General features: G+C 43.7%; 1 protein-coding gene across 2 annotated transcripts in view; it reads right to left on the bottom strand.

The window, feature by feature from the left end:
• ANKRD13C (ankyrin repeat domain 13C) overlaps nt 1–18654 on the bottom strand; it is a 51249-nt gene extending 32595 nt beyond the window's left edge. Inside the window, exons 1-2 of one of the 2 annotated variants that reach the window (XM_050961047.1) lie at nt 18036–18654; nt 1463–1504 (exon numbers count right to left, since the gene is read on the bottom strand). In XM_050961047.1, the coding sequence (XP_050817004.1) occupies nt 1463–1504; nt 18036–18399 (406 nt within the window). In that variant the 5' untranslated portion in view covers nt 18400–18654. The remainder of the gene's footprint in view (nt 1–1462; nt 1505–18035) is intronic. The other variant, XM_050961048.1, reaches the window with a different exon arrangement.
• Nucleotides 18655–22438: the final 3784 nt, after the last annotated feature.

The following is a 22438-nucleotide window of genomic DNA, read 5'->3' as shown; positions in this document are numbered from 1 at the left end:
GGCTTCTTTCCCATTAGCATTCCATGAGCTTAAATTATTAAGTACCACAATTACGATGTGCTATACAAACACCAACCAAAGAAGAGTAAAGTTATGCAGTCACCTGGTATATGAGATCCTGGAAATCATGATCTAAAGACAGAGCACAAGGCTACATGCAATGCATTCTTGAGTTTAATTCATGCTATGATTTGCTTTGTGGCGTTGGGCAAGTCACAATCTTTAAAACTGTGACAGTACCTACCTACCTACCTACACAAGGGTCTTGTGAGGACGAGTCAACATTCATGGAGTATTGATTATTAATAATGCAACCCAGCTTTACTTAATATAGCTGAAATGTGGAAATATCAGATACTATTTGTACCAATAAGATTTCTATATGAAGCTTAACTGAAAAGTGTTCAGCTACCAAAAAAAAAAAAAAAAATCTTATTAAAAGATATAACTAGATCAGACTCTAAAAACTGATTTAATTCTAAAATTGAAGAACTGCATTGATATTTACTCAAATAATGGTAGAGGACACATCTATCTAGAAACAGGCACAGTGAACACCCATTTATCCCACTGAGATTATCTTAATATACAGTGTATGCTATTTATTGGAAAACTGATAAAAAGCTTCCCTTAGAAATTTGGAGCTACCTGTCACAGACTAACCTCTTGTTGTTAGTATCAACACTTGGTACACATGTATCATGGGATTTTAAAGCAACAACAACTAAAAGGTTAATTTTACCCAACCTACCTGAAAATGATCAAAAGCATTAATCTCAGCTGGTCCTTGATTGTGTTTCCCTAGTATTGTTTTGGTTTCTTAAATGAGAGTTATCCCTCTCCCCTGCTTTCTGGTATACAAGCAGCCAGCATGGAAAAACACCCTAGCTTCTATTGCTTAGCCAACTCAAGTGAAGCAGGCCACCTGTTTCAACAGCCCCTCCTCTTCCTGGTCCAATGGAGGGGTTTAGCTATGCGAGAAGAAATGGCAGCATCTTTTCCCACATGCCAGGAGGACTACTTCCTGTCTTCATACAGGATGAAGATGGAAAAGCACCTCTGGTCATGCCTCTTTTCTCTCACCTTTCTAACTCTATGACCCTCCAGATCTCACTGTTTCCTGATAGCTCTGTAAGAAGAGGAAAGCCTTCTCCACCTATTCTCTTATTAGACTCTCAGAGGAGTGCCCAGTGAATGCCCACCTATTATAGCTCATTTTCCTGTCTCCAAAGACCTCCAACTTGCTCCCATTCATCCCTCAGCTCCCTCCTGCCACCTTGATTTTGACATCTTTACCCCCATTCTCATGTATCTTCTTGTTTCCTGAAAGCCTCTGCACTTGTAACTGAACACATTCAATTAAAGTCTTTTTTTTAAGTCTTCAACTTTTCCAATCATTTCTCTTCCCTAAAGTCTTGAGAGAAATATGAGAACATATGATACTTAAAGTAATTTCACCAACCTTTATGTCCCAACATCACAGCAAGATGTAACGGAGTGTTTCCTGCAGTGGAAAAAAAAAAGCAGATAATTAGATTCATGGTGGGAGAATCCATGAGACTTTCTTCAGGAGTTGGCTCTTGTCTCTCAAGAAAGGCTCATATGTAACTCAATTTAACAATGTGAGAATGTAACCTATCAATGATACCATAAATATATAAAAGTTACAAAGTTATTTTTTTAATGAATGATTCCTTTCAAACAAAAACTAACGTGTTAATATACATTGACATGAAAGTGTTTCAAGAAGAGAGTTTTCTGTGTCATTTACATCTTGAAATTTGCTTCTAACAATTCAAACCAAAAAAAAAAAAAATTTGATTCTCTTTTTAGGAAAGTAAGAGAATTATAGCCCAAACTACCTTATGTGTTGAAAAGTCTCAAATTTTATCAAGAATAGCAGATCTAGGACAACAACTACACATAAGAAAGTTATTCCGATAAAATTTTAAAGAGCATGTGTGATGATGGCAAATAAGGTGCCAGCTCATGCCAAAGCCCCTAGGCCTCCATGAACACTGACAAATGCATAGCTGGAAACCAGTCTGATTCACCTGTGTGTTAGTACTGTTAAAATAGATGTTAATTTTATAAGAATGTGTTTAGCCTTTATGAAATGCTTGTAGGACGTTGCATGTATAAATTCGGTACCCCATGTTATAAGGTTACATTAAATGTTTGCATTGTAATCCTCTGTAATCGTGTCAGTCATCTAACAGGAAAGGAGCATTAATTAATATAGGAATGCTGGCTTCATACAAAAGGTGTTGGATCCTGCCCAGGAAGAAGGCCCACTGAAACCAAATGAAATATTGTGAAACATTAAAGAACAAAGACTTTGTTAATTGCTCCCCCACATACCGATGAAGAGGACACTGCAGGTGGACTAGTCCCATCAACTTGAACTCTGGGTGAAGGGAATAAAAATCCCTGACAAGAAGGAATTGTATCTCTATGGTGCTTGAACTCTGAGGGAAGAAGATTTCTAAGCACAAGCCAGGGATCCCCAGCTGGGTTAACCCTAAAGGACATATAGGGCTTGCATATTACAGCAACTTCTATTACCCTTTTGGAAATGAAGACTAACTCATTTGTGTGTGTATTTTTACTGCTTTAGCCTTGTAAATAAATTAACTAAAGAGTTATTAACTAAGAAAAATAACGTATTATAGGATTGGCTATAAGAGTGGCTTTCTATATAGAATCTAAGATACTATCGCTTACCCCAGGTCGATTGTAAGTAACCTGAATATTATTGTGATTTTGGGGAAAAGGGACCATCTCTCACAAAGGAAAGCTTGGATGGCGAAACAGAGCAGAGTACCCAAAAGAACTATCTGTGACTCCATGTTAAGGCTGTTATAGCGCTTGAAGAGTTCACACTTGATTGGTGAAATCCAAGTATAGAACTCAGTCAGTTTGGGGTTTGTGTACTGCTTCTTCAGTCTGTCCTGAGATTGGTACTTACACTTGTGAGCAACTTTAGAGAGTCTGACAGTATGTTTTATTAAATTTTTTTCCCAGACATTCAGCAATACTAACCAGTTTTACTAGTATGGAATTAGATAGCTAGTGGAACGTAATACTCCACCCTTCAATATAAAGACAGTGCGACTGGTTAGAGCAGAGGTCCCCAAACTGTGGGGCACTCCCCCCGAGGGGGTACAGAGAAAGGTTCAGGAGACCGTAGCTGGGACCTGAACCAGCCCAATGGGGTGGCAGGGAGGGAGCACCACCCAGATCCACTCCTAGTCTGCGCATGGGGCCCCAGCTGCCTTCACCCCCTTATCTCTGTCCCCGTCCCCCCACCCTGAGCTTTGGTGGGGAGGAGAGGCACGAGGTAAAAAATCTGGGGACCACTGTGTTAGAACATCATGATTATTTTTAAATGATATATGTTAATCCTCCTTTAAAATGTAACAAAAGTCTCAGTGGTCAAACAAACATAGTAAGGCCACCAACAACACTTGATAAGTATCCAATCTGCATAACTTCCTACTTTGGGATGAAGGAAGGGAAGGAAAGGGGAGATAGTATTGTTAAAGGCAGTCAATCCTTCAGGTTACTTAAAAGGCTTAAAATAGACTCGTCACTAGATACTTTAGGGGAAAGTGTAAGATTAAACTGCTACTAAACAACTGGAATAGTAACAATATCTCCAAAGAAAAGGTGGATAGAGAACTGTAATTAGATCTCCGGACAGTTCCAACAACAAAATAAACACAATTATAATTTTACGTATTAAAAATCCCTAGTTCTAAATTTACACTTTGACAGGGATTTCTTATCTAAGTATTGAAAAATACAAGGGTGAGGAATATGATGCATCGAGTGCCTCTAAATATATACAAATGTATACACCATACATTATATATACAAAATTTCAACTACTGCGTTACAGAGTGTAGCTTCTAAGTGCAGGAATTGGAAATGTTTACCTTCTAGAAAGGGAATGATCTTTATAACCTGTTGTGACACTCTATCCCCCAGGGGAATGCCCTGTAACCCCCATATTCATCATTTATATATACCTGTGATATTGCATATAAAGCATTCCCTGTAAGGTATCATGGGAAAAGTTATAATCTACTGAAACCCACTGTTCCATTTAAATATGTACATCATTAATGCATATGAAGTCATGAGATTGTATTGTATGGTTCTCAGTAATATATGTTGTTGGTTTGGGAAGTGCCCAGATACTAGTTCCCCAAAGACAATAACCAGGGGGATAACCAACACCAGGACGGGTGTTGAACCATCAGCAGCCATTATCCATCAAGGCAGCTACAATGCAATGACTCACTTGTGCAAGGCCACTCCAGGGGAGTTGCTCAACCTTGTCTGGTAGTGACTCAGCAATGGCCACCAGACACGCCTGGATTTGTATTCCCCAAGCACATAAACTAAGGGTATAAAACAGAACACAGTGGTCTCGTGCTTGGCCTTTTTTCCTCCCCTCCCCTATGCTGCAAGCAACAAAGACTCTCAGAAGACTGAAAACTCCAACGGAGGAGACTGTTTTACTGTTTATCTTTAACAGTGAGTTTGCCTAAAGTGCTTGGTAAATCTGCTCAGGTTTTCGAAGGCTGGTGTACGTCCACTTTCCATTGATGAAGTGGTGAACCAATTAATAAACTTGCAATGCTCAAGAAAGAGTCTTGAGCAGTGCAAGACGGTATATTCCTAGGGTACAAGGCTGGGAGGATTTGGCTGATGCCTTTCTCTGAGATTCACTAGTGGCTCTGGGAGCATTCATGCAATGTAGCTGAGTGTGGGGTTCCACATGCGGTTGTACTGAATGGTAGCAGCACCTGGGGGGGGTGGGGGTTGCTGCTCGTCCATAGCAAAGCATTGAAAAAGACAGCCCAGGCTGGAGAGTTAAGGGGGTACAGCAGTCCCACAGTCCCAGGCTGCACCCCAGGGATCCCGTCACACCCTAACCTCCAATACGCCATCCTCCTAGCTCTATTATAGCTAATTAGGATTGTAGTGTACTCTGGGTAGGTGCCACCCCACGTTTTCTTTTTGGCCTGTCGAGCATCATGCTCACCTATGAAGCTGTATAAGTAATACACTAAATAAGACTGTGCTGATCTAACAGGCTCCTGGAATCTCAAATATAGTAACTCCTCACTTAAAGTCATCCTAGTTAACGTTGTTTCATTGATGATCAATTAGAGAACATGCAAGTTGCGCAAGGCTCCCTTATAATGTTGCTTGGCAGCCAACTGCTTTGTCCACAGCTTGTAGAAAGAGCAGACCTTTAGAGCTGGCTGATGGAGGCTTGGAACCAGGGTGGACCGGCAGCCCCATCAGCTCTCAACTCCCCTAAGTTCCCTGTGTGGCAGCCACCCAGCAGGCTACCAATTGCCAGCAGTTCAGCTGTCCCTCCCCCTACTGCTATGTGCTGCTCCTGCCCTCTGCCTTGGAGCTGCTCCCGGGAGTCTCCTGCTTGCTGTGCGGGGGAGTGGGGGGTGAGGGAGGGTTAATCTCAGGGTGTCCCCCTCCCCCATGCTCAGCCCCATCTCCATAGAGCGGGGAGGGAACAACAGGGCTGAGAATGGAGGGAGCATGCTGGCACCAGCTGCTGTTCTCAACTTGCTGATCTACTTAAAAAGACAACGTACCTAGAGTGGGGTCAGCATACTTAAAGGGGCAACATGCATCTCTCTCTCTCTCTCTCACACACACACACACACACACACACACACACAGTGTGTCTCTGTCTGCCATGCTGTCTTCCCTCCCTCCATTTGTGCTGCCTTGCAGAGTGTGAGGCTACATTAACAACAACGTGTTAACCCTTGAGGACTCAGCTGTTCTAGTTCATTATCAAGCAGTAAGGCATTCCCTGGGAAATAGCCCACCCTCTGACTTCACCACCTCAACCAAACTTCACAATCATCACTGCTGCGTACAGTATTAAATTGTTTGTTTAAAACTTATACCCTTCTACCTCGATATAACACTGTTCTCTGGAACCAAAAAATCTTACTGCGTTATAGGTGAAACCACGTTATATCAAACTTGCTTTGATTCACCGGAGTGTGCAGCCCCGCCGCCTGGAGCACTGCTTTACCGCGTTATATCCAAATTTATGTTATATTGGGTAGCGTTATATTGAGGTAGAGGTGTACTCTGTGTGTGTGCGCGCGCATATATATGTCTTTTGTCCAGTGAAAAATATTTCTCTGGAACTTAACTCCCCCTATTTATATTAATTCTTATGGGGAAAATTGGATTCACTTAACATCATTTCACTTAAAGTCGTATTTTTCAGGAACATAACTACAACGTTAAATGAAGAGTTACTGTAGCTGAATGGAATCTATAAAACCACCAGCTTCTGCTCTGCAGAATGATCAAGATGATCACACAAGTGCCAGCAAAATGCCTATTACAAAAGGGACACCACAGTAGTTCAGGCCTCAAGTGTCAACACTTTTTTTCATTGAAATTTAATGTCCTCCAACAGTGTTTGCTACCCAAATACTGCAACTCTTTTAGTGCATAAGAACTAGAAAGAGAGACCAATACTTCCCTATTTTTCTTATTGCTACACACATCCACTGGAATTATACTATCTGCTCCAAGCTGAATGAAATTAGTAGTAAAATGTCATAAATAAGACTCTTTCAGGCAAAAAATTTCAAATCTGAATGAATAAGAATATGCTTCTAAATAAGTCCACACTTGAAAATCAGGTCAAATTTATTTAGGAGCTTACTTTTAGATATACATTTTTTAGAAATCTTGGCCAAAGGTTTTATTTTTAACACAAACATATTTGTAATGCAGTTTTAATCCTGACAGGTTCTCTTTTATTATTAGTTGGAACAATGATAGTGTATAAGACAAACAATGCTGCTATGAAGTTCTTTGAGAATAACCATACTGACTCAGCAGAGAGCTTCCATTACTGTTTGTAAGTCACATGGTCGATGGGAGTGCTGCCAGCACAAACCCCAGGTCTCACTCCACAGGCTGGCCTCTCAATACGTTGATGTGGCAGCTGAGGCTCCCTGTTCACATGGGTGCCTTCAACTGAGGCTCCTGGGGGGGATGGTGGGTAGGAGTCTTGGGCCAGAGTAGTAAGGTTGATGGGGGGGTCCCATGCACCCTAGAGGGAAAAGGAAGGTTTGGGCTAAGGGGGAGGGAGGAGGAGAACTGACCCTCTTTTCTGCCTCGTAGAGGTGATGCCATTTGTACCAGGTTTGCCCCCCCCATTCTCCTCCCATCATGAGTCAGGATTTGGGGGACGGCAGGGAAGGACCGGGAGGAGGCAGGTCAAACATCAATAAGTAGCATTGTGACCTTGCCAGGGTTGGCTCCAGGCACCAGCAAAGCAAGCAGGTGTTTGGGCAGCCAACGGCTTCTCGGCGGCGAGTCCCTCAGTCCCTCTCGGAGGGAAGGACCTGCCACCCAAGAACGAAGTGGCGGTGGTGGAGCTGCTGCCGAAGAGCCGCCGATCACGTTTTCTTTCTCCCCTTCCCTGCAGCATGGGGCGGTAAAAACGCTGGAGCCGGCCCTGGACCTTGCACACAAGGTTGCAGCACTGCTCAGGTTTTGCACCCTAGATAGTTGATGCTCTCCTGGACGGTCATGGCAATCAGACATGTGGGGCTTCTGGGAGGTGTCCAGTTTCTCAGATCCCTTAACAAAGGTTAAGGAGCCCTCCAATTTCCATAGCGTACAATGTCCCAAAATTCTTCAATCCAGCCTTGGGGGACAGCATAAGCAAAATTCCTAAATTTATTTGAAGTTCTGGTGTTTAGCATGAAATTGAGTCTAATTGGATCAATGTCCAACAGGAACTTCTCACCCTCTTATAAAAAATGAAATACAAATAATCAATGTAGCTATGCTAATGCAACATCAACTTTGCACACAAAAAAGCAAGAAGTGCCCAGTTACCAACAGAAATATCAATTCACCCATACTGCAGACATGCAGTATTTTCCATTCCTAATTTTTTGCCTACATGAGTGTGACACTCTCTAAGAGCACCCAGGATTGTGAGGCACCTTGCTATCACCTACCCTTAGCGTGAAAAAAAGCGTCAACTCTCTGACTCGATCGGCCACAGGCAACACAAGCACTGTCACTTCTTAGCCTTTCGCAGGTTCCGCTTTCCCTCTACACTGGTTAGCAACAGGCTTACTCCAACTATCAAGTCCTTTGAGCACCTCCCAGGAGTGTCCAGCCCCTGGTCCACTGAACAATCACAGAATTCACAGATTCACTGCTCCCAAAGGAACAGTATGCCCAGTTTACCAGTTACTCCTCAGATTACAGCTCCACTTAACACGGCATATTAGGTATGCTTATAGTGGAAATGAGCAAAAGTTTATTTAAGTAAAGACTCTTTACTTTACACAAGGTTGCAGCACTGCTCAGGTTTTGCACCCTAGATAGTTGATGCTCTCCTGGACGGCAAGTATAAATATTAAACAGCAAGTATAAATATTGGAAACAAATGGTTACATATAAAAACAAAAACACATTGCATTCTAGAACCTAGGATGAACTAGTCACTGTCATGTCTTACAGAGCAAATGCTCACCTAAAATCCTTCCAGCATGTTACAGGCAGGCTTGGTTAGGATCTCCTGTTCATGAGAAAAGCAACACCGTCATCTTGCCCTCTCAGTGGAAAAGATCCAGGGAGTACCTCTGCACACCACACATACACCAACAATCCATTGCCTTTACTCATAAACAAGATACCATCCCGTTGTTTTATTTCCTCCTGTAAACTTCCTCTCAATTAGCATTTTGAATCTGAATGCAAATACCTCCGTATGTGGATATTGTGTAAGTATCTATCGGCTCCTTCCAGGTAGGCGGCAGTCTTACGCATGTCACCTTCTGTTTATCTGCCTCAACTCACAGGTTGATGAAACTCACAGGTTTAGAGAACATAATTTCCAGTATAGATACACAATTTTTAAATATTATCTATATATACACATTTTGAAATTATTATGACAACCAGCAGGCTACTGCTCACAGTAGAAACTTCACATAACACCCTTCGGTGAATTATTATGCATATTCCTGATCTAGCAGGATCCCTGTAAAACTCTATGCATCCCAGCCCCTCTGCCAAATGGCAGCAAGAGGCCCCTGGATCACAACATGTAGCATATTTTGTAGCTCTGTCATGAAGTATGACAGAACACTGTTCTTCTAGGTTAATGTATTGGAACCTTACCTTTTGAATTCCCTGACCGATTTTATTTGTGCAACCTAATGTTGCTATATTTTTCCATTTAACTGCATATTTAACTATTCTATTGATTTTTAGCAAAAATGTTTATTGAAACTAAAAAACTAACACTAAACTTGCATTTCTTGTAACTATGTGTACGTCTGGATGCACTTCTTACTGTTTTCTGCAGTGTTGCTTTAAAGTAACAACTTAGAAGTGCTAACACCACATGCAAGGAAGTGATATTTCTTTGTATACTTCTGTGAGAAATAACCCCAAAAATTCATAGGTTTTCTCTAGGCACTAAGTCAATAGCTTCATACCTATGGCTTTAAAGCAGACATCATAAAATCTCTGGCCCAGATAGGTGAACAATCACTAACAGAGAGGTCATAAATGCAATTTCATGAATCAGTCAAAAGGATGTGTGTGAAAACCATTCTCCTCTCCAGGTCACTAACAGCATCTCAGACTGGTATGTCCTAGTTCCTTATGCAAATTCAACTCACAACAGCCAAGCTAACATTCACTTATTATAAGAATATTTTAGCACCAAACTACGCTCTCTGCAGAATGCAGGAAATGGCCACTTAATTATGTGACCTCACACAATGAAGTAGTCATTCTACAATAGGATAAGTTTAACATCACAATCCCACACAAGTAATCTAAAAAATGTGAGTCGAGAGTAAGCAAGGATTTTAAAGTCCAATCACCTATGCACCTGTGGTGAGTAGGAATCTTTTCTGTACAAATGCCATCAGCTTCTGTAGAATCTAAATTTTTCATTTAGAATATTAAGCCTTACGATCTCAAAAATTTTAAAATGTCAACCAAAGCATATACTCACTCACAGAAAATTGACTTCCCAGTCTGCACACAGGCAGAGTTCCAATACCTGGGATAGGTCATAGCACCTTGCCAAACTTTAACAAAATGAAAACTAACCAGAGCCCTACTACTTTTCATAAGTGCTATTCAGAACTCTGATCAATTTCATTCTACCAGTGACTGGGAAAGCTCTCCGCAACAGATGCAGTCACTGGAGATAGTCAGCAGGAAAAGGGACTTAAAAAATAAATTAAATTAAAAGATCATGCTCTTATTTATTATTTGAATTGTGCTAGTGCCAAGGAGCCTCAGTCAGGGACCAGGATTGTGCTAGGCACTGTACAAGAACGTAACAAGTGCGGTCCCTGCCCCAAAGCTCTTGCTGACCAACTACAAGACAATACAACAGGTTGATATGACAGATGAGGGACGACAAGGAAAAAATGAGATATAAACATTACGTTAGCCAAGAAGCTAGAGGAGAAGTAAAGTAACAGATTCTCAACTGTCATTACAAAAGTCAGGAGCTTCTAGTGTGAGGAAAGTCTGGGGTAAGAAAAGAGAAAGTTCTCCTTTTCCCCAGCAGCAATTTATCAGACAGAGGCTGAAGCTCCTTAAGCAAAATCCAGGAACAGTACTCTCACTGGAATCCCAGTCCCCTCATCTTTGACTGCAATTTGTTCAGAAAAATATCTTGGCTTCTCACCTGGGCACTGCCTCTGAACAATAAGGCCACCATTCTCTCATATTGGTCCTTAGCCTTCTGTCTGTTAGATGCCTGGCCGATGTTTCTGTGAGTAGGGGAGCATGGAGGGAGAGGGATCACTGATGGGATAAGTTAGAAAAAGTCTGGTAGAGGGAGAGAGTCATGAAGGAGATAAGTAAGGGGAAAAATGAGGAAAAAGTACAAAGCACAACATAGGAAGACACAGAAGGTAATGAAGAAACATTATGGTCTATTATGAGAAAAACGAAAGCAAATGGAAAGGTAGTATAAAAGCAAGAAATGCAAGTTACATTGTAAGGTATCTATATAATTTTTTTACAACGTAGAACATTAGATGAAGTGCACAAACAGGACATTATTTTACTACTATAAATTGAAAAGGGGTTCCTTGAAGATGGGATAGGAGCCTGCTGGCATAGGAATCTTCCACACTGAACAACAGTTGAGAATTTGTTTTTAAAAAGCCATGATATTAAGACCTTATCATTCAAAAGTATGCTGATATATGGCCAAATTTTGAGTGCCTTAACTCGCCCTCTCATATTTTATTTTTTTTAAATCAAGCCCATTAGGTTAGATTGCTAGTTTCCTAAACTTATTTAAGAATGTGAACATACTGCTTAAAAGTGTGAGGAATATTGACTTGAAAAATGCTTTAGTTTGGAATTAAGCATTCATAATACTATATTATGCACACAGCACTAGTAAATGAACAAAATCAGACAGAAGTCCTTTTTTTAAATGTTACAAATACTGGAGCATCTTCTGTTTAATAAGATACTCTAAAATGGGCCTGTGGTGATGAATTAGTTTGAAGAGGGCACAAGGGAAGAGGCCGTGGCAGTGGAGTACAGTAGTATTTCAAGAACACGATACCAAAAGACATGGCTGGCCCTGGGCCAGATTATACCAGTAGGGACATTGAGGTTGAGACAGCTTGAAAAGATAGCAAGAATATTTTATAAGGACTTTTGTATCTACAGCCCATAGAAGAACTAAAGAAAGTAAAGGTCAAGATGGAAATACACCCAGTCACAATACACACTTACAACAATGTTTTAATGGAAGGGTGTCTAACAAATATTCTCTCACTCCTAAAAAGGAATAACTATTTCAGTACGAACTACGAGTGACTAGTTTGTAACAGATCATCACTCAAAACCAACCAGGCACAACTTTCTGCAGAGCACCTCCACTAGCCAGTTCATTAGCCTAATCTAAGAAACCTACAGGGCCCGACTTTGGTTTGTCGAGATGGAATTTAATTCCATCGGGGGCAAATTTAAGTCTCAAGCTGATAAAATGCCAAAACTGTTTTACAGCACACAAAATTCTCCTAGGAGTTTCCTAGTACCAGTAAATTGCACAAAGTCTCAGCCTTATAATTTAATTAGTATCCATGGAATTTGGATTAAAAAAAAAAAAATCACAACAGACTTCCAGATAAATGGAAGCAGGCAATCCTAACATACAACAGTCTTGAAGTCTTATTGAACTCCATGTGAAATGTGCCAGTCACCTTAGGCTTATTAATTATGGCACTGAAAATAAGGCTTCTCAAGAGTATTATCAAGTATCAGTGTGTACTATGTCTAGGGAAGCTATAATATAAGTTTTTGAAAAATAGGGTTAGGATTGCTACAATCTAATTAAAACTAAATTTAATTACAACTAGTTGATAAAAGTCTAAAATTTTACCCGCTTTTAGAAATTCTAATGCAAAATTAGTAGCAATCGGAAACCAACTGTAAGAGCCATGTAGTAAGATTAACTTTTCTTACTCAGCCAGAAAGACCATATATTATGTACACCATAAATTATGACAAAACTATAATCAGCTTTTTGATACTTTACTGTAAGGAATTTTGATTTAATACTATTAGAGCACTAACATATGTATCACTATTGTAAAATCTGTATTGTAAGAGAACCCATTTTACAACAGAATCCATTCTATAATAGAAACACCAAGCAAGTCACTTACGAAATAGGAAGTTACTGTAAAAGGTTGTAAGACCTTGCTTTTTACAGTGATTGAGACTACATACACAAAAGGGACAAAGACTAAGCAGACTATTACTGGAGTAATACAAGAAGAGGAAATGAAAGTAGTACAATGTAGTACAAGGTTAGGCAAACTTTTTGGGCCGAGAGCCACATCTGGGTGGGGAAACTGTATGCAGGGCAGGGGGCTGGGGTTCAGGAGGGGTGCGGTGTACAGGGAGGGGCTCAGGGCAAGGGATTGGGGCAGAAGAAGGGTGTGGGATGTATATGGGGGCTCAGGGAAGGGTTGAGGTGCAGGAGGGGTGCGGACTGCAAGGGGGGCTCAGGGCAGGGTGCAGGAGAGGTGTGAGGTGCAGGCAGGGGGCTTAGGACAGGAATTTGGAAGGGTGGGGTTTGGGCTCCGACCCGGCACCGCTTACATAAAGCGGCTCCGCGGTGGTAGCGGCGTGCATTGGGGCCACGGTAAGCTCCCTGCATGCCTGCCCTGTCCCTGCCCCTCCTCCCCCCGCCGTTCCAGGAAGCACTGCGGCCCCTGGGGGAAGGAGGGGGCACGGAAGGCTCCACATGCGCTGCCCTAGCCGCGCCTCCAGGTACCTCTCCCAAAGCTCCCATTGGCCAAGGTTCCCCACTCCCAGCCAATGCGAGCTACGGGGGGCAGTGCCTGGAGGCAAGAGGAACACACAGAGCCCTCTGCTCCCCCACCTGGGGACTGCAAAGACATTGTGCCAGACGCTTCTGAGAGCTGTGCAGGGCCCACGGCGCCACGGGGGCAATCCCCAGGGGTGGATCCAGCCTGTAGGCCACAGTTTTCCCACCCCGATGTAGTATATATAAATAAGGAATGAGGAAACTCATGCAACATCCTGGGACTTGATGCAATTTAGAAGAGGTAGGAGGTATGTTTGGAAGAGAATGAAATACCAAACATGTGACAAAGTATTGTTGTAACTGTATTGATACAAGGATATTAGAGAGACAAGGTGGGTGAGGTTTTGAGCTTACAGAGCTCCTCTTCAGGCTCAGTTACTTATGGAAAAAACAGATTATCGATCATCAGGTTCATTCTCATTCCACACTTTATTTTTCCAGCCATCACCTTAGTGTGTCCTAAAAATTGTCATGTATATCATGCATCTAATGTCATAAGTTCTAGTTAACATTGCCAGCTTTGGAGAATAAACTACTGGATCATTTATAGTTTTGCAACTATTAAGGGTCTGACATGCATAAACTTTTAATATAAGTTAATTTGTACTAACAGCTACTTAAATGATTCTGTAAACTTCAAGTGGCTGTTGTGTGTATAAGAGTTTGGAAAGACAAAAATCAAATTAGTTTGCAACCTGTCATCATAAAACAGATGACAGACCAAATTAAGAGACTGAAGTTCACTAGATATTGGTTCTTTGCACATGTAGGATCAGACTTTCATTGGGGGCTCATCCAAGCTAGCACTAGTGCACATGCATGTTTTAACATGTTTTAGGTTCCAGGGTTTGCATGCACAAAACAATTTTATAAGCTCATATGCAAAATCCAGCACCTGTACAAGTAGAGAGTTAAAGGCTCTAGCTGCAAGTGTTCGTATACTTTTGATTCACTATTATGAAGATGCTGGAGTCTAAAAACCAAATTAATGGTTTTCATAGAGCAGTTCAGCACAATAATCCATCTTTTCCCTTAACATGATGCCACAATGCATATAAAAACAGCCATAAAGCAAGTGTGGACAACAAGCGAACCTCTTTTGGAACAGTAAAACCTATCTTACACAACCATCCAAGGAACCAGAAAGAAAGTCACCTAGAGTCTGTAAGGCTGAATATAGTGGTATCTTAAAATGTGTATATGTAGAGTCACCCTTCCTGTAGTTACCTGCAGATCTTGGAAGTGCAGGCAGATCCCTTCTCCTTCTCCCCTGCCCCTCACATTTTTCCAGTTTTATCCTCTATTTGTTAATAGGAACCCTTCAGGTTTAAGATAATACTGGTATTTAAAGGAGCTTGATCAGGCTTTGAACGTTCAAACCTTATGAATTAGGGAAGGAGGCAAGTCTTCACCTTTGCCATTGCTATTATACAGCTAAAAACCATATTCTATTAGGCTACATCAGTAGGGAAGTAGCACATTTGTTTCATTATGACAGCTGTATCATAGCAAAGATTTTTTTATTTAAAAACAAAATTTAGAATTTGCAAAGCGTACACCACAAGTTACAGGCCCTACACTTGCATTAAAAGAGAAATCCTCATATTGTATTTTCCCCTACATATCCTCTTTTTCCTACCCATAACTTTAAAGAATATTTTTAAGGACTCTTGTGTGCAAGAGTTTACATTACGATCACTCATCCAGAGTGTCCTTCAGCTGGAGAAAAACTCTGCCCAAATCCTTCCACTCAAGTCTTAGAGCGTATGTGGAACTGATTTTTCAATCACTTATGACTATTTTAAAGTTTTTCCCCAGCCCAAACTGACCTATGTCCAGAGGTGAATTTGCACAAACACAGAACATCAGTAAGTTATGAGCATGTGCAAAGATGTTACATATTGGAAAGCTTTTTCAGCCTTACACTACAATGCAGCTTGCTAAACTGCACTTATAGCAATAGTTTCAGGATGAAAGGCTTCACTCTCTTCTGTTGTGGTGCAGAGGGAGAGAGAGAATGAATCCTACTTTTGCAAAGAGATAGAAAAATCATAGTAAGTGAGTCTATCGCTAACTGCCAGGTCCCACACAAGACTACTACAAATAGAGATAGTAGAAGAATAGTGTCAGCGAATCCACTTGGATTATAAGTAAGAAAGAATCTGCCCCCAAAGGATCTATCCTGCCAAACTGGAATAGGAAATCTTGAAAGGAATTCACTATAAATGGGGTAGGCAAGATGATGAGGGCCTCACCACAACGGAAGGGAGAATGGTCCAGTAAGAAGAACTGGTAGTGATTATTCTTCTACTCAATTTCATGGCTTCTGGCCAATCCACTGAGGTGGAAAGAGGCCTCCTAGGAAAGCAATATCCCCAGGATTCTCCTCCAAATTCTGGACTGTCCCAATCCCACTGGGCAAGTGATAGCTGTAATCCCATGTTCCCTTCTTTTACAGGATTATAATAAATTTGGTGCAAAGTATGCCTTGTAAGGTATCATTTGAAAACTCATAACCTGCTGATCATTATTGTCCAGGTAAAGTGTGTGTGGCAACATTGCATGTAAAGTTACAGGATTCATCTGTATGCTATTACTTGACATGTTCCAAGTCTGGCGGGGGCAGCCACAAACCAGTTCCTCAGAGACAAAAGGCTATCCAATTCCTCAGGCAGCAAAACCAAATGGACCACCACCTAGTTAAGCGGCCATTCTTCGGCACTTCTACATCCTGACAAAGAAACAGCTGGGGTTTCCCATCCACATAGGCTGTCTCCTGAACCACAGCAGGAAATGATTCTCAAAGAAGAGAAAGAGCTAGAGAGAGGAGATGCCCCAAATTATTCCTCCTTTCTCTCTACCCACGGCATCCACAATACCTGAAGAACAAAGGAAACAGCTTTGGACTTGGAGAGGGATCCTGACTGAAAGATTCAGCCAGTATGAATGCTAAAACGTGGTGAGAGAGACCTTTCTTTTGAATTCACTCTATCTTATTAAGTTTGGCATTAGTTGAGATTTACTTTTATCTTCTTTTAACCAATTTGACTTATGCGTCATTACTTATAATCTCTTAAAATCTCTCTCTCTCTAGTTAATTAACTTGTTTTATGTTTTATCTAGACAAGTGTGTTTGGGAAGCTTAATTTGGGATAACAGGATTTGTGCATATCCTTTTCTATTAATAAAACTGTGGACTTTATATGAGCTTATGAAAGCAGCAGAGTGTCCTGTGGCACCTTACAAACTAACAGACGTATTGGAGCACGAGCTTTCATGGGTGAATACCCACTTCGTCGGATGCAACATGAAATTCCTATAAGGTGCCACAGGACTCTTTGCTCCTTTTACAGATCCAGACTAACAAGGCTTCCCCTCTGATATATGAGCTTATATTATCCAGGACAGTGCTGGGCAGTATAGGGGGTACATTTCTGGGGGAAAGTATGGGGCTGGAAATTTGCTGGTGTTGCTCTGCAGTGTGATTCAAGGGTTACTGGCTGTAGCAGTCTTGCAGTATAAGAAGGAGGCTGTGGCTTTGTCTGGAAACTGAACAACAAAGACTTGTATTGTTCAGGGGTGTGAAATAAAAATACCCCCCCCCCATGACAAAAGTTTTGCTGATGAAAAGCTGTGAACAGTAGTGTGAACAACAGTTTGTCAGCAGAAGAGCGCTCCTGCTAACAAAGCTACTGTCGCTTGTTGGGGTGGAAGTTTTTTCGTCAGCTGGAGAGTTCTCCTGCCGACAAATAGTGGCTACACTGCATGCCTTTTAGCAGCACAGCTATAGTGACACAGCCATGTCCCTAAAAGGTGCACAGTGCAGACAAAGCCTTAGTGTGACCAGACCAGGAGTGGTAGCTCTTACAGCAAAGCAACGCAAGAGGCATCTCAAGTTAGAGAACTGAGAGGGGACAGCTGTTTATCAGTCCAGATTGTACCCTATGTAATGTCACAGGGTGTCTGAATAAAGAATCTCCCTCCTAGAGTATATGAGGGGAGGGGAATTAAACTCACTGTCATCTTTCTGACTGATCCTGTAGTTCCACATATGGAAAGGTTTTTCCACAAGGGAGGAGAATGGAAGCCAAGATAATGTATCACATAGGTAAATGGGAAGGAATTGGGGAGCCTCTCTACAAGCAGAGTGGGGTAGAAATATCTCCCCACTAATCCATCTGCACTATGTCCCATGTGTGGACCACCATTTGGGGGTGCATTAAATCAGAAAAGCAGTCGTAGTGGGTTCTTCTTAGGTGCAATCTCAAGAAATGGGAGATGTGGCTGTCCTCCCGGCCAAGTGTCCTGGGTCTGGATGAGGGGGTTCCTGAAGGTAACTTGGGGGGGTACCTATGACACACTGCTCATGGCCATCTTTCTGGGAGATGCCCTGGCTGCAGATGACAGAGGGATGGGTGCGTGGGTTAGGGAGGGTGCACCCACTGGAATATGGGGGAATTCTGTCCTTCTGGCAGCTCGAGGGCGGAGCACAGGGACGGCGGTGGGCGCTCTCTGAACCGGATGGGGCAGGTCTCTCCATGGAGCGGGGGTGAGAAGGGTCTCTCCGAGGCTCTGGCTGCTGTCCGCAGGCGCGGGTCAGGGCAACACTCACCGTGACTGTCCTTCTGGCCGATGCCCTGCGTGCGGATCAGTGCCGAGAGCCGCCTCACGTCCCCCTTAAAGACACACTCGTGCACCGGGAAGTGGCCCGGGCACTTGTCGGCCTCCGCAGCGGGGCTGACTCCCCCCGGGGTGGCGGGGGCCGCCGGGGCCCCCTTCAGCTGCAGCCGGTGGTGGTGGTTGCTGAAGATGCGATGGCCCCCGGCGCGGCCGCCCTTGCCGCTGCCCCCACGGCCCCCTGTGAAGACGCCTCCGGGCGCGGGCGCCGCCTCCTCCTCGCCAGGCTCCAGCAGGTCCCCGTCCTCCTTGCTGGGCTTGTGGTCCCTGCGCAGCGAGCGCAGCTTCTCTCCGGTCATCGCCAGCGGCGGCCCCGGGGACGGGGGGGCCCCGCCGGGGGGACTCGCCGCAGCCGGGGGGAGCCGGAGCCGCTGCGGGGGGACGAGGCACTCAGAGCCGCGGCGGCGAGTCCCGTCCCGTCAGCATCCCCACCGGAAACAGCCCGGACCCAGCAGGCTCAGGGGAGCCGACAACCTCCCTCCCTCCGGCCGCTCCGCTCAGCGGCCCGGCCGCGCCGCCATCTTGTCGAAGCGATCTCGCGAGAGGGAGGAGGCACGAGCGTGCCGGGCACATCGCGAGAGCACAGCGGCCCGGCTGGGCGCGGAGAAGTGCGCGTAGAGTTGGCCGAGGGGCGGGTGAGTCGGCGCCGCGCGGGGAGGGCAGTGGGCGGGGCGTTGGGCGGTACGAGGGCCCGGCGGGCTGTGGGCTGGGTAGTGCCGTGCCCTGTTCCAGTGGAGACAGGCTGCGGGTGGGGGTCCTCGTCAGGGCTACGCTCGTTACAGCTCAGCCGAGCGGCCGTTGCCCTGTAACCCTTGGGGCGTTGTTACAGCCCCAGCCTTGCCCCGGCTTCAAGGCCCCACCGGCAGCCCTGGGCATGGGACACCGGCGGCCTTGGGAGTCGCTGCGGGGCTCAGACACGAGGCAGCTCCACGCGGCAACCGGCTCCTTAGATAAAGCAGCTGATGCTCTTAGTCCAGGGTGTTCCCAGTTCAGTCCCTGCTGTAGTAACCAGGCTGCTAACGGGTCACACTTACACTGTGAGAAAAAGGTCCTACCGCCTAGCTTGGCCTGGTAACCTACTTTGTCTGCAGTAGGAGTTTCACACGCTTATCTAACGTGTTAACTGTACCTTCCCCTGCCTGTAAGCAAGGCCTGTCCGGAGAGAAATAGAAGTGTAGGACTGGAAGGGACCTCATTAGGTCATCCAGTCCAGTCCCCTGCACTCAAGGCATAGTCTACTTATACATAGTCCCTCCTGACACGTGTTTGGCTAACCTGTTATGAAAAGCCTCCGTTTGGCTCCCTTTTTCTTGCTACATTTGCAGAACATAACTCTCCACATTCCCCCCAGCACAGAGGGAGGGGCACAGTGTGTTCCACTTCCTGCTCCAGCAACCACACCATCAGTTTGGGGGGTGATTGAGAGAACCATCAAACCTGTTGTGTGGATAAGTAAGGACACAGCATTGTTTTCAGTTCACGGTAGAATTTGCTGTGCTAGAAGCTACCGGAAGCCTTTTTCACTCATTTGTAGAGACGCAGCATCAGTCAGTAAACAGAGCATGTCTGTAAGAGCCAGGAATTCACATGTTCTAATCCTGCCTCTGACATGAATGGTGACCAAGCCCCTCAGTTCCTCCATCTGTACAATTAAGATAATATACATTACTGCCTTTGATATTCTGAGGTTCAGTTATTCAACACTTTAGGAGAGATAGCTTTACATAAGCCAAATATTGTTTCATGGTACAGGTGTAACTGAACTGTACAACAGTAAAGTTACACTAATCAATTAAAGTTAACTTGTAAGCAAAATAGCATTGTGACCCCTTTGGGACTGTCACCTGACGTGTTGGAATTACCTCAGCCCGTTTTCCCTGCCAGCCTGGGACTCCAGAACCCTGTCTTGTTGAGCCAGACACGCTAGCCTGCTGCAGTACAGACCCAGGTCTGGTCCATGCCCCCAAAGCTATTTCCAACACCCAGTTCCCCGTGGGATCCAAACCCCAAATAAATCCATTTTATTCTGTATAAAACTTATACAGGGTAAACTCATAAATTGTCTGCCCTCTATAGCATTGATGGAGAGAAATGCACAGCTGTTTTCTCCCACAGGTATTAATCACTTACTCTGGGTATACTAATAAAAGTGATTTTATTAAGTATAAAAAGGATTTAAGTGGTTTCAGTAATAACAGAGAGAACAAAGTTAGTTACCAAGTAAAATAAAGCAAAAACATGCAAGTCTAAACCTAACACATTAAGTAACTGATTACAGATAATAACTCACCCTCAGAGATGGTCCAATAGGCTTCTTTCACAGACTAGACTCCTTCCTAGTCTGGGCCCAATCCTTTCCCTGGTAGAATCCTTGTTAGTTTCAGCAGACATCTTAGGTGGAAACTAGGGGTTCTCTCATGACTGGCAGCCCCCTTTGTCCTGTTCCACTCCCTTTTATAGTTTGGCACAAGGCGGGAATCTTTTGTCCCTCTGGGTCCCTACACCTCCTTTTAAATGGAAAAGCACCAGGTTTAAGATGGATTCCAGTATCAGGTGACATGTTCACTTGTCCTGTGAGACGCCAGCCTCCATTTTTCCAGGGCTGACCCGCACATACCCAGGAAGGTTTGCAAGTAAACAGAGCCATTTACAGGTCATGGATTCTGAAGCACCTTTAATGGCTTTTGCTAACTCCAGACATAGAAATAATACATGCAAACAAATAGGATGAACGCACTAAGTAGATCATAAGCTTTGTAATGATACCTTACAAGAGACTTTTTGCATGAAGCATATTCCAGTTACATCATATTCACACTCATAAGCATATTTCCATAAAACATTAGGGAGTGCACTATCACAAGCAGCTGTGTAATTAATGCAATCCCACAATGTCTTTTTTTGTCAGCAACTTTTCCACAGTAATCTCACTTTAAAGCAAGTCTTGCTTCTCCCTCATTGTGATAATCAGGATGGCCCATTTCCAACAGTTGACAAGAAGGTGTGAGTAACAGTAGGGGAAAAAATTAGTATGGGGAAACAATTTTTACTTTGTATAATGACCCATCCACTCCCAGTCTTTATTCAAGATTAATTTAATGGTGTCTAGTTTGCAAATTAATGCCAATTCTGCAGTTTCTCATTGGAGTCTGTTTTTGAAGTTTTTTTGTTGGAGTATTGTGACTTTGAGATCTATAATTGAGTGACCAGGGAGGTTGAAGTGTTCTCTAACTGGTTTTTGAATGTTATAATTCTTGACGTCTGACTTGTGTCCATTTATTCTTTTGCGTTGTCAGCTGTTAGAAATGGGCCACCCTGATAATCACTACAAAAGTTTTTTTCTCCTGCTGAGAATAGCTCACCTAATAGCTCACCTTAATTACTCTTGTTACAGTGGGTAAGGCAACACCCATTTTTTCATGTTCTCTGCGTGTATATATATATATCCTCCTACTGTATTTTCCACTGCATGCATCCGAAGAAGTGGGTTTTAGCCCACGAAAGCTTATGCTCAAATAAAGTTGTTAGTCTCTAAGGTGAGACTCCATGTTCTTTTCAGTGTTGACCTGTGACATAGGCTAAGCAGGAAATTAAATTTGTCAGTCACATCTATCTATTCCTGTATGTCAGAGCCCCCTCCTCCCTTCAACAATTGCAGTTATTTATAAAACAATGCTTCCAAGCCAGAGTTCCCCACAAGAGAAGCAGCAGTAATAAATCCTAAAATCCAAAGGCAGAATAGGGGCTTGTGGGACCCCTCCCCACCTCTTATGCCTGCAGTCCTCCCCGCACCAACCTCCAGCACTCCTGCTGGGGAAATGGCATTGGGGTGCAGGAGCTTGCCCCACCCCTGTGTTCGGCACTCCTGTCAGGGAGTGGCGTCGGGGGGAGTGGGGCAAAGCCCCCGTGCCCCAATCCCGCATCTCAACAGGCGCGGGACGCTGGGGTGCCCCAACTGGCCAGAGCTCCTGAGCATGGGTCCCACTGGCGCAGCAACTAATCCATCACAGCTAAAATCAGACTGAGGGAGACAAACTAAACAAGGTGAGGTGGGGAGAGATACACACAACTAGACTACAGAGAGAGGACTGACAAAAGGACAGGGAGCTGAGAATAGCTCACCTAATAGCTCACCTTAATTACTCTTGTTACAGTGGGTAAGGCAACACCCATTTTTTCATGTTCTCTGTGTGTATATATATATCTTCCTACTGTATTTTCCACTGTATGCATCTGAAGAAGTGGGATCATTTTTGCATATTCATTTGGGACCAAGCTCTGAAGGGACAGTATACCAAGCCCTAAGGGAGAGAGTACTCATAGATTTCTTAAGCAGCT

This window comes from Gopherus flavomarginatus, chromosome 7 (assembly GCF_025201925.1).
Source record: "Gopherus flavomarginatus isolate rGopFla2 chromosome 7, rGopFla2.mat.asm, whole genome shotgun sequence".
NCBI classification, from domain to species: domain Eukaryota; kingdom Metazoa; phylum Chordata; order Testudines; family Testudinidae; genus Gopherus; species Gopherus flavomarginatus.
This window is presented reverse-complemented; position numbering and strand designations above follow the sequence as displayed.